Source organism: Habropoda laboriosa, unplaced genomic scaffold, assembly GCF_001263275.1.
Source record: "Habropoda laboriosa isolate 0110345459 unplaced genomic scaffold, ASM126327v1 scaffold291, whole genome shotgun sequence".
Lineage (NCBI taxonomy): Eukaryota > Metazoa > Arthropoda > Insecta > Hymenoptera > Apidae > Habropoda > Habropoda laboriosa.
Window position 1 is genome coordinate 1,317,736 of NW_017100515.1, and position 11,449 is coordinate 1,329,184.

An 11,449-nucleotide genomic window follows, 5' to 3' on the forward strand; every position below is an offset into this window, starting at 1 on the left:
TCTTTTTTTAAAACACCCTGTATTTTATAGGATATTTTCTATAAAGGTTCTTTGGTTGTTCTATTTAAAGGAAACGACAGAAATGGACGTGGCTAAGATTTTCCATCGTATTCGACAATCTGAAAATGAAACGACGACTGACTTTGTCATCGACAATGACGACGATTCTTCGAACGCAAAGACGTTCGATTTATTCTTTTTTTTTTTCTTTTTTCTTTTTTGGACTGGTCTCGCGGATTCGACTCGCGTGTAACCTCACCGATATCGAAGCTAACGATTAAACTCTTGTATGTACATTGAATACGCAGGTGGATGCACATTAAGGTACCCAGAAGAGAGATCATGGTACAACGTTAATTATCAGCCGTTTACAACGAAACTTAAATGTAACACGTCACAAAACGAGAAAGGATACAATCGTACATCGTTCCTTGAGCTTCAAGCGAGGTAGAAAATCCGTAAGAAAAACTAAATCGATGAGGTAGATAGATCATTGTAAAAATTGACGCGTTCACATTCACATCGGAACGATTTGTGCAATTCAAACATACGAGAAAATACAACATTTGCTAACGATAAAATAACAATCTAAGGAACAATTTCAAGCTAATTAAACTATCAAATCGATCAACTTCTCGAAGATCCTACAAATGTAACAACGAAACGATAAATATCTTAGAATACTGTTAAACGATTCATCGATCTCCAATGAATTAAAACACAGCCTGAAATACTTAGCTAGAGCAAATTAAAAGTAATCCTCGTTGTATCGCCCTCGACGCCGTTTTACCTTTTTCAAATCTAGCTTAGAATCGTCGGGAAATGATTTTTATTACAAAACGAACAATCCTCGAAGAAAGTTGCAAGATGTCGCGTATGAATCATCAAATCAAGACGAACAGAGGCCAATGACGAACGTTGTCCATCGAAATTTCAGGATCAAGTGCGAAGCATCGTTCCGGAAGTCAGATCTTGAGCCGGTTCGACGCTGGTTCCGATGAGTTGGCGCGATGGATCGATCACAAGGGGTAGTAGTGGGCAAAGGGTGGGATTTTAATCGTGCTTCGAATCCTCCAGGAAGTCCAGACTGTTTCTGTGCTCGGTGTCGATGTTGTTCAAGGTGTTGCATAAACGAAGTAGCCTCGCTTCGTACGGATGAAGATCCATGATCTCGTTGTTGGATAAGAGATCCGAGCACACAGACGTCATGTCCACCTCCATTGGGTACATCTGCACGTTGCGGCCGTATCTGTCGAGGGAAATTGATAATTTAAGTTACGACGAGGTTCTACAATTGATTCCACGCAGATCTGTCTCAAATTTCGAGTGGAAAGGAAATTGGCGTCGAATTAAGCGGTACACACGGATGTAACGATAATTATGTGGACGTTGAATTAGACCGTGGATGGAAAAGTTGATAGAGTCGTTGGGAAAATTATTTCGAGAGATATAGTTTGTATTTCCAGGTAGATATATCAATTATGAAGTTTCACTTTTGGGAATTTTAGATTGAAGCTACTAATTCGTGGAATATATGGAATAATTAAATTAATTTTACCATTTAAACAAATGATACCACTGTATGCAGTTGTTATCGTGAACTCATTTACTGTATGCTTCCTTACTTTCGGCAGTAGTGGAAATAATTTAGATGTATCCCTGTATGTATCTTCGTTTTGTTGCAGAACAAAGAATATTGTTTGAGTAATATTCTCAAAATTAAAAGAAGCGACTTCTAATAGAAACAATCTTCAAAGAGGACACACTAAAAAATGTCACAATTTTATACAGGGTGTGCGAGAAATCGTGGCATTGTAAGCAAAGATAAGGTACAGTTGACGGAAGCGATACAATGAGGTTATAAATCGTATCCTACTTTAAAGCTTGTACCACGTCCACCATGTGTACCAACATGTTTTCACGAGTAATCTCCAAACAATACCTATCAAACTTCATCTCCAAACAAAATTTACCAGTTTAACCTACATATTCCTATACTATTCACCTGATAAAATTCAAGTCATTCCTTCCCCGTTTGAACTCCCTGTCGCCATCGACGTTCTTCAATTCAGATCGTCCGAATCTGATGATGATGTCCGGGGATTTCCCGCGGGGAAACCTGTTCACCTTCAAGCTGTCACCGTGGAAGGCTCTCTCCATGTTGCCATCAGGATCGCTACGACCGTATCTAATGAACGACGAGCCCATGTTGCTTCGCCGTTCCTTAGAATCGGGATCATCCGAGCGGCAGTCGGCGGTGTGCCTTTTCAACACGTACTCGAAGTCGCGGGGCCCGTCTTTGAAGACTCTCAGTCCACCTTCCGTCTTCAGAGGTGTTAATATCGTGGAAGAAACCAGAACGCAGTTGCAGATGAAGGGCAGCACGTACAACGACGATAAGGCGCTCTTTTAAAAAAAAAAAAAAAAATTTAACAATTTGCATTAGATTAGATAGGATTTGTCGTATGGACATAGAAGAAGGACGAACTGTATACATTTTTCATTAGGTTAAAACCTTCTCCTAGACAGCAATACGAATTTCGACGCATCTACTTGCCAGGAGAGAGAGCAAGACTGAGCCCTTAATTCAGAGCCGCTCGGTAAGGTCAGACCTCGCTATAGTCTGAGCCGAATGTATCGGCCGGTCAAGGTTACTCCCCTTCCGTTGCTATTCGGTTACATTCTTATCGCCTTTGTGGAATCCTTCCCTCGTAAAATATAAGACGGAGAGAGAATATTGCCGAAAAGAAAAAGATCTACTCTCGTGAGACGAAGAAAGTATATTATTAGCTAGAAATAAGGCAAAGATAGAGATTTTCGTAGAGAGGGGTTCGTAGATTTTTTCGGTGCGAAAAAACGACGGAGGAGAAATACGCGTTGTAATTTCGTTATTTTCGTAACAATTTAAAAAATAGACTTCTTTCTATATCAGACGATTACGTGTACATGTAAACGAGTTTAAACTGTCCTGAATTATATACGACAAACAGTATTTAAAGAATTGTTTAGTTAATGAAAGAAACCGTTTAGCAAAAATAGGCCTTGGCAAAGCGGAAAGATAAAGTACGGTTAGTGTGAAGGATTTGAAAGTCGAAGGATAAAGATACATAGAAAACATGTAGGCGCGTTTACAAGGAAGCCTGATTATTTATTTTACGTAAGAAGGTGGACAAATGATAACACTCTGCGGTTACGTAACTTTCAAGAATGCGAAACCTTCCATTGAATGGGAAACACAGTAGAAAGTAGTTATCAAGTTGCAAAGAATCCATCGTTTAACAATGTTTCACCGATAATAACTTTATAGATTCCTTTCTCTCGCTCTTTCTTTCTTCTTCTTTTTTTTTTCGCCTCTAGTGTTTATTAGCCAGTGTACGATCCGTTGCATTCATCGACTGTTCAGTTGCTCTCGAAAAGGTGAACAATTAAAAGTTCATCGAAAATCGCAACGAACGGCAGTTCGTGGAATATTACTGAATAACGAATCGTAACGTTTTATGTGTACAACGTGCAGTACTCTCTATTAGATAAATATAAATTTCACGTTTAACTTCCACAAAGGAAATCCACAAAATGTTTCAAGCGGAATTAATGAACAAAATTAGCTGTGGCTTTTCGAGTAGTAGGCGGGAATTTCAAAATTTCAAACGTTATTTCGCTAATTAGAATGATCTAAAACACCTGTTGGCTTATTCATCTATAGCCTTAACTGCGTATGTTAGGTTTAATCGAGAACTGATAACTCAAAGTAAAGAAAATGAATAATTTTAATAGTCCATCACAAAGAAGAAATATTTCCAGCGTTCGAAGTAAAATTCACAAGTCACGATGTAATTGACGAACGTTTTCCTCTCAAAATCTCTTCGAATATCGTATCTCGATTATCTCGAAATTCTCGAGAATCGACCAAAAGATTCTCGTTACAAATTCCTCCTGATTATTCGAGATGCAACGGCGAGAGACCGCAACGGGGCCGGTGATAAATAATATCGGTGTGTTATTAGCTGTCTTAACAGGATGTTTCGTAATACCGTCGGTATACCGAGCAAGATTAATACGGTGCCTTACGTTACTTTAATTAACCCTGTACGCAGTCACCCTTCATAATGGCGGCGTCGCCTACGAATACGCCGCCGGTTTTCTGTTAAAAACCTGCAGATTTACGAGGCTAGCCATGGGGGGGAAAATAGCGACATAAAACGAGGTGAAAATAATATCGATGCTCAACACGGCTCGTTAACATTTTTTTATTTAGGATACTGATTAATCTTGTTTGGATACTTAGTCGACGATGATTCAGTGAAGTGAAGTGTCAGAAGAAAGGAGAATTGAAACGACGAACGTGTTAGTAGAAGCATCAGAAACGAAGAAAACGATAGAACAGGTAAAGAGTGTATTTACCTTGAAATGAAAATAATAGAAATTTTTTCTGGAGTTTGAATTTGAGGTTATGTTTGACAAGTTACGGTGGAACAATTGAGGTTAACGTAGAATGTGCGTAGTTCTAAAGAATTTCCATTGCGTTTTCACATGGACCACGAAGTAAACGTATAGCACGTAGATGTCTCTACTTTTTATAATTTAACTCATGAATGAAAATCTAACCTGTCCCTTGACGTGTACGATTGCTATTCATAAATTCCTAGCGTCTCCGCAGCTTCTCCTCAAACATCACCTCGCATCCTCGTGAAATTTCAAACTTCGAGAAAAATGGGAAGGGAATATTCACACCGCGATCGGTCCACAAGCACATCAAAGAAAAATAGAATAAAGAAGGAAGTTAGAGGAGAGAGGTGAAATTAAAAATCCGCCTGGTCTGATATCGTATTCGTCGTTCGCCGCGCGCGAGAGACCGACTTGGCAAATTATGTTATATCCGTCCTCGATACACCTCGCGTCCTTTTAATGGCAATTTATACAGCGGAGTCAAAGAAAGAGCGATGCCTAGAAGAATTTTAAAAGCGTATCCACGTTGTAAGGGCGTGTTCTCACGGCTCCGCGGAGAGTAATCGCGAGCGAAACGCGATTAACACATTCTTGTAGAGGGGAATGCGACTTGGAACAGGCTGTTGAAATGGCGCGACATTTTTCTTTGTGCAATTAGCCATGGAAAGCTGGAGAGATTAAATTTGAATCTGGAAACGGGGGCGTGCAACGTATAATAGAAAAAAATAACCTCTCGACCGAGATTTAATCTACAAGTAACTTTGTTATAACTCGATCGAGCTTAATTACGATTTCTTTTTTTCATTCTTTGATTTCTTTTTATACATGACGGTGATTGTGAAAGTTTTCTATGACGAACATTTCGAAACATTGAATTTATCGTTTATTTTCTCGATTTACATTACGATAACGTAGAACAATTTTAGCAAAAAAAAAAAAACGTTAAAAGAACGTTAGTAGTTGAAACGTTTAAATATTACGAAACGAGAAATATACGACTTGGAATATTTTCATAATCAACCGACACATATGTTTATTTTGTTCGTAACATGAACGACAATAATTTTCATAGCAACGTGAACGTATGTATGTAGGTGGTGCGCGAGTGTCGTTGTCATTAATTGAATTGAACGAACGATCGCAGGTGGAACATGTTGCCATTTTGTCGAACAGAGAAATCGAGGGTGTGGGATAATTAAAAACGAGGCAATAATATATACATATATAGTTGCAATGGAAGGGGAAGAGCGATGAAGATATGCGGATGTTTTAATATTCCTCCCATTGTTTTCTCGTTATTTCAACCGAGCTCTGCGTTTCCTGTTTCGGTGATTGTTGTTTTTTTTTTACGAGAGAACGAAGATTCGTGGATACATAGGTGCGGAGATCATTTAAAGGTTTAATAGACTTCAAGATAGAGTGGAGAAAATTTTTGTTAACGAAGCCCTTACGTTTATTCGTGGAATATTAGGGGAATTAAAATTGAATGTTTTTAATCGTTCAATTGAAAACGGACATTTAGATTCGTTATGATTCTAGTCAAGCCTCTACATATGTTTTTCAATATAAAATTATCCTACTCTCTAAGAAAGATTCTTATTATCTTCTTCTCTCAAAAAAAAAAAAAAAAGAATTATACAAAGGAAAAAGGAATAGCAAAACAATGAAGCACAATGTCCAATTCAATTCTGAGCTTCTTTACCAAAGCCCTGAACAAACTGAACAAAATTCAAAATATCCTTGTTCAATTTCTAGGAAAACACTCTCAAGAAAGTTTCCTACTACCTTCTCTTCACAAAAAAAAGAAAACTCCATTGAAACTCATATATTCTACTAAAAAAGAAAGAAGACAAAAAAAAACCAAACACTAAAACACAGTGTCCAGTTAAATCTCCAACTGTTTTACCAATTCCCCATTCAGAGGTCAGTACAAAATCCAAAGTATCCTACACAATCTCTAGATCCACTAAAAATCCTTGTTCACCACTGTTTTTCAGATCACTTTGTATAACCAAAAAAGAAGAAAAAGAAACCTGCGTGAAAAACGAAAAACCAACATATGAAAAAAAAAACAAAAAAACAAGAAGAGTAACCCAGGCGTGGTGGTGATCCACAGGTGAGCGAAGATGCACAGGGAGTACTTGATGAATCACTCACCATGTCGTGAATCTTATCAGATGTCACTGTCACGATGTTTACTTTTTTGTCGATGTTCGCCGGAAACGTGGAGTCACACCTTGGCGAGAATTCGCTTCCGGTGATTCCGTGGTGCACAGTCGGGCCAAGAAGAGAAGAAGAAAGACGATAGAATACAGAGGAGGAGTGAATCGCGGTCACAAGAAGGATACGCGACGTTTGCGGCCTGTTGGTGGTGGCACGAGTGTCCGGGGTTAGAGATGACACCCTTTATATACAGGTCTCGGCGCATCCCCCGTAGCCGCGACGAGCCAGCATGGAGGAGAAAGGTTCACCTGAGTTATGATTGGCCAAGGCGTACAACATGATACCTCTACATTATTTTGATTCAATTATACCGCCGGCTACCGACCTACGTAATCTTCTTCATTATTTATGACTCCTGGCAAATAATAATAATCATCATCGGCACGAACCAAGGATCAGCGCGCCACTTCTCGCCAAAGTCAGATCGATCTCGAAGATCGCTCGTTCCCTGAAACATGTCACACGATCGTCAAGACATGATTCATAACGTTTTTTTTTTTTGTTAGCGGTTTTGTTTTAAGATGAACGATCGTAATTTATACACAGGGTGTTCCGTAATGTGATTCAGATTGTCAGTTATTCTGACATCGTACAATGTAATTAAATTTCGTTCGTAGAAAGCTCAGTTTTCGAGAGAATTCAATTTAAAATTCGTTAAAAATCGCGTTGCTTTCGTTCTTACTTTTACGTTGATAAACAACGGAAATAATCTACGCAGAAGATACTGTAAATGCTGTGGAGTTGAGGGAAAGAATCGTAGAAGCTTTCGAACAATTAAAGCGTGAAAATGCCGTGTCATTAGACCACGATTTTCCCATTCGAAGAGCAAGGATTTCTTCTATGCGTTAACAAGGACGTCATTCTCGACAATTCTTTCGGTAACAGAAATATCAACGAAGCAAGACCTTGATAAATGTACCTATCTTGACATTGACGTTATTAGTATAAACATAAGACCGAGAGATTGTTAAATGTACGCCCACTACAGGAATATTCTAATTCAATTTTCTCCGAAACTAAGCTTCTTATCAAAAAATTTTATTCCATACTTTCGGTCTATTTTTTCATGTAGAATCACCCCCTTCGTAGTTTTACCACCAGTTATGGAACACTCTGCAGATAGAGTTTGTTTCGACGAACTCGAATTTCATTTAACGTGAATTTATGTGATTAAATAGAAAATACGTGTACTTTTCGCTTTTACACTGTGCCATCCCTCTTTTCACCTGACGCTAATTTGTCTTCTGATTGCTGAGTGCAAGTGCAGTCAAGTCCCGGAGCTTCTGATTGCTTAGTGCAAGTGTATTCAAGAATATAAACACGAATCGAACAAATGTAATCTTTCTTTCTATCTTTTCCAGCCTCTTCATAATTCTTGCTCGTCCTTTAAAGCTTAATAATCCCTGAACAGTGTTTTCACGTCTATCAGCGAGGTGTTTAATGAGAAAAATAAATAAGTATCCAAATCCACCAGCTAGACGGTTCTTTTTCAACAGAGAAAGGCATCACATCTCAGCAGATTTCACGAGATAAACGGATCTATGTGATCCTTCTGGTTATTTGATCTTCGGAGAAAGATTAAAGGTTTGAATAATAGTTTCTTTATTTTTCACGGTCAGATTTCGTTGGCCTAACGGAATTTGTGAATTGGCAAAGTTTTTCTGATAGACGAATCATCGAAGGTTTAGATAAACGTCGGTACATCGAAATATTTCAAGATAATTTAACTTTTCAAGCTTCTCGGTCGGTCTTCGATAGTTGTAAGAGATTTATGAATTTACACGTGGCTCCATTATCGTCCGGATCTGTTGGAAATATAGATAAATATTCATATTTCGAGTAGATCCTGCGATGGTTTGCTTTTTCATGGTTCGTTTCGTATTTGTTTTTCATTTGTGCTACCTCTTACGCCAATTACCGCCACTTCCATAGTATTTTGACGCAACGCTGGAAAAGAGAATCCATCTTGTTGAGTTTAATTCGTAGAGAAACGTATAATCCTTCATGGGAACGTGAAGCTTTCTTGATATCTCTTCGAGTTAGATTCGAACAACGTAGAACGCTACTTTGGTCTTATCGTGTTGCTAATTTAGATCGTATCTTTGCTTCGTCAACGATTCTTCATCTAAACGCGTGTGTTACGTTTCAGTAGAAATTAAATCCAACAAAATTACAACAACAATTTCATCTCTTTATTTCATAGCTGAAACATTCAACTGTCGAATATTCCAATTAACGTTTTGCAACTAGATGTTTGTAATTGAAAAATTGCAGAAATTCCGTGGAAAGAAAGAAGGTAAAACTGGCTAATCCAAGGTGAGAAACAGAGGAAATGGAGTCTTTCGTGAATCAGGGGATGAAGTGCAACAGGTAGAGGCACTTGTTTTCCAGGGGTGAATCTAGGTCACTCGTTTCCCATCGTTAGACAACGATCGCGACACAGGTGCGAGTATCTCCTCCTTTGCTCGTTGTATTACGTGTTTCTCAAATGTTTTGGACGATCCTTGCGCCGGTTACAACGATGGAAAGAGCGTGATAAGAATACGTTAAACTTCTTGGCAATTTGTCTCGGTAATTTAAATAGAAACTGTGAAATATGAAAATTAAAAAATTTGGAAATCCTTTGACAGTTTGATTCCTTTCATAATGAGACACGCGAAAGAAAAAAAATGAGAAAGATGCTGGATAACGAGAAGAAATCATTTGTAAAAAAGTGACACGAGATAAGACCACGTTACTTATGGGACGTTATGGTATACCATGGCATAAATATAGTACAACTGAAACCGTGAGTTTGGTGGGCGACGAGAATGGAAGAACGTGGATTGAAGAAAAGATTCTGCGTGTGCGTGTATGCCTTGCTTAGATACGATCATTACTAATGTAGCCAGGTACATATTGTACGAGACCGATGCTATTACGTTTCTCGGTGCATAACAGAAAATAATCGAAGAAAGATAAAACGGAAACTTTTATTTATTCCGTCGAAGCACCCGTGCAAGTTATCTTTCTATTCCACTTTATCTTCTTGAATATTACTTATTTCTGAAAATTTGTTGAATACGTAAATCAATTTTTCGAAGTTTCGCAAGGAATTGCTCAAAAAACTTCGTAAAAGATATCGATTTTTTTTTCTTACGTATACCTTAAGAAATCTGTTGTACTTCACGATGACATCTAACGTATAAATCAAAATTAAACATGGCGAACAATGAACCAGTCGTTTGAAAAACGAGCATCGTGCGTCGAAAGAAGCACTGGTTGCATAACCCCAACACAATTCAGCCTCTTCCTATGTAGTTCGAACTCAAAGGAACATGATGCAGTAACAGGTGTGTATGAATTCTTGTTAGAGGAAAACTAACCTACTCGAGTGTCTATTTGAAGAACAAATTAAATCTCTGTTTTCTAACATATGTAGGTATCATTGGTCAAGGAAATATAAAAGCTGATTGTATTTTTAATACAGTTTATTTTCAATGTTGGCTGTAATTTATTAGACCAAAGATTGCCAAACGTACATTGTATAAAATATTTCAACGTTTTGTAACGATTAAAACAGTAAACAGCTGACGTTAGCATATTCGCTAAAAAATAACGTAAGACAGTTTAATAGTTCTCGTTTGAACTTTTCGAGGGCGCACAAAACCGCCGGAACTTCCGGTAGAGTGCAACGACTGCTCGACCTGAAGTCAGGTTGAACTTTAAAGTATTCAAACGTGCAATTCTTAGTGACGTGATTGCGTTTTCTTTACGAACGTTAGACGACTTTTATTCCCGTCGTTTTTTCTTGCTGTCTCCCCTCCTCCTACTAACTCCCGCCGCCTCTATACCATGCCATATGTAGGTAGGTGTGTAGCATATATAAGTAGAACAATAAAGCGCGCCTTATCTTGAAAAATATCTGCTTCCCGGCTCGTCTACAACCATTGTGTTTGCTTTTGTGCACGAGAAAGCTGGACTGACATCCTTGAAAGTATATAATCCCATGTTAAGTCGATGAACCGGCAGAGGGTGCCGTGAACAGTCTGTTGAAAATCGTAGATATACAGTTGACGTTGATGGCGAACCATAAAAGTCAATTGAAGTGGTTTTAGCATTTGTTGTTTGTTCATTGGGTATTTTGGTTATTCAGATATTTTAAAAAAGTATATGGTTTTAATTGTAATATGACGTAAAATTACATTAACCTTTCATATAGCTACAGATGATGCTATTCGAGACAGCTGCTAAAGAAAAATTATCAATTGAACGTTGTATTGACTTAGGACCAACAGTAGGTTGACTATTTAACAGAAAATATTTGTATTGATATGTGTATTTCGTTCAAACCATGGTATTTGATCGGACAAGTTGAATTACTGGCACATATACTCACATTGACATCTAGAAGATTGAAATCATTAATAAACCAATGAATGCCAAAATTACTCTGTGAATTAATCATTCTAAATGTATAACTTGATTGAAGCTGTAAAGAGGTAAAAGGGTTGTCAAGTAAAGGGAACACATTTGTGCAAAAACGAACTGTATTTTATATTTTAGGAATTTCAGATTCCACACAATAGGTGATTTTCCGCGAGAAAAATACCACAAGCAAAAGTAAAAATTTCGTCGCCGCTTTAATATCAAAATATTCGTGTGCACGATAGTTTAATAAGAAAACTATTATGTACATGGAATGTTACCAACTTTAATACGTGAAATGCAACAGTTTCCCAGATTTTCGTTTTATATTACGATCGAAATATGTGCCATTGTTCGCAGAAACGTGGATTCT

At 37.9% G+C, this 11,449-nt stretch overlaps 1 protein-coding gene across 1 annotated transcript; it reads right to left on the reverse strand.

Moving 5' to 3' along the window:
- Nucleotides 1–1,031: 1,031 nt before the first annotated feature.
- Nucleotides 1,032–7,048, reverse strand: LOC108576476 (FMRFamide-related peptides-like). Its single transcript, XM_017939485.1, has 3 exons — nucleotides 6,604–7,048; nucleotides 2,006–2,406; nucleotides 1,032–1,249 (listed from the first exon to the last, which is right to left on the reverse strand). The coding sequence occupies exons 1-3, from the start codon at nucleotides 6,604–6,606 to the stop codon at nucleotides 1,054–1,056; spliced, it is 600 nt and encodes a 199-aa protein (XP_017794974.1). The 5' UTR covers nucleotides 6,607–7,048; the 3' UTR covers nucleotides 1,032–1,053.
- Between the last annotated feature and the right edge of the window lie 4,401 nt (nucleotides 7,049–11,449).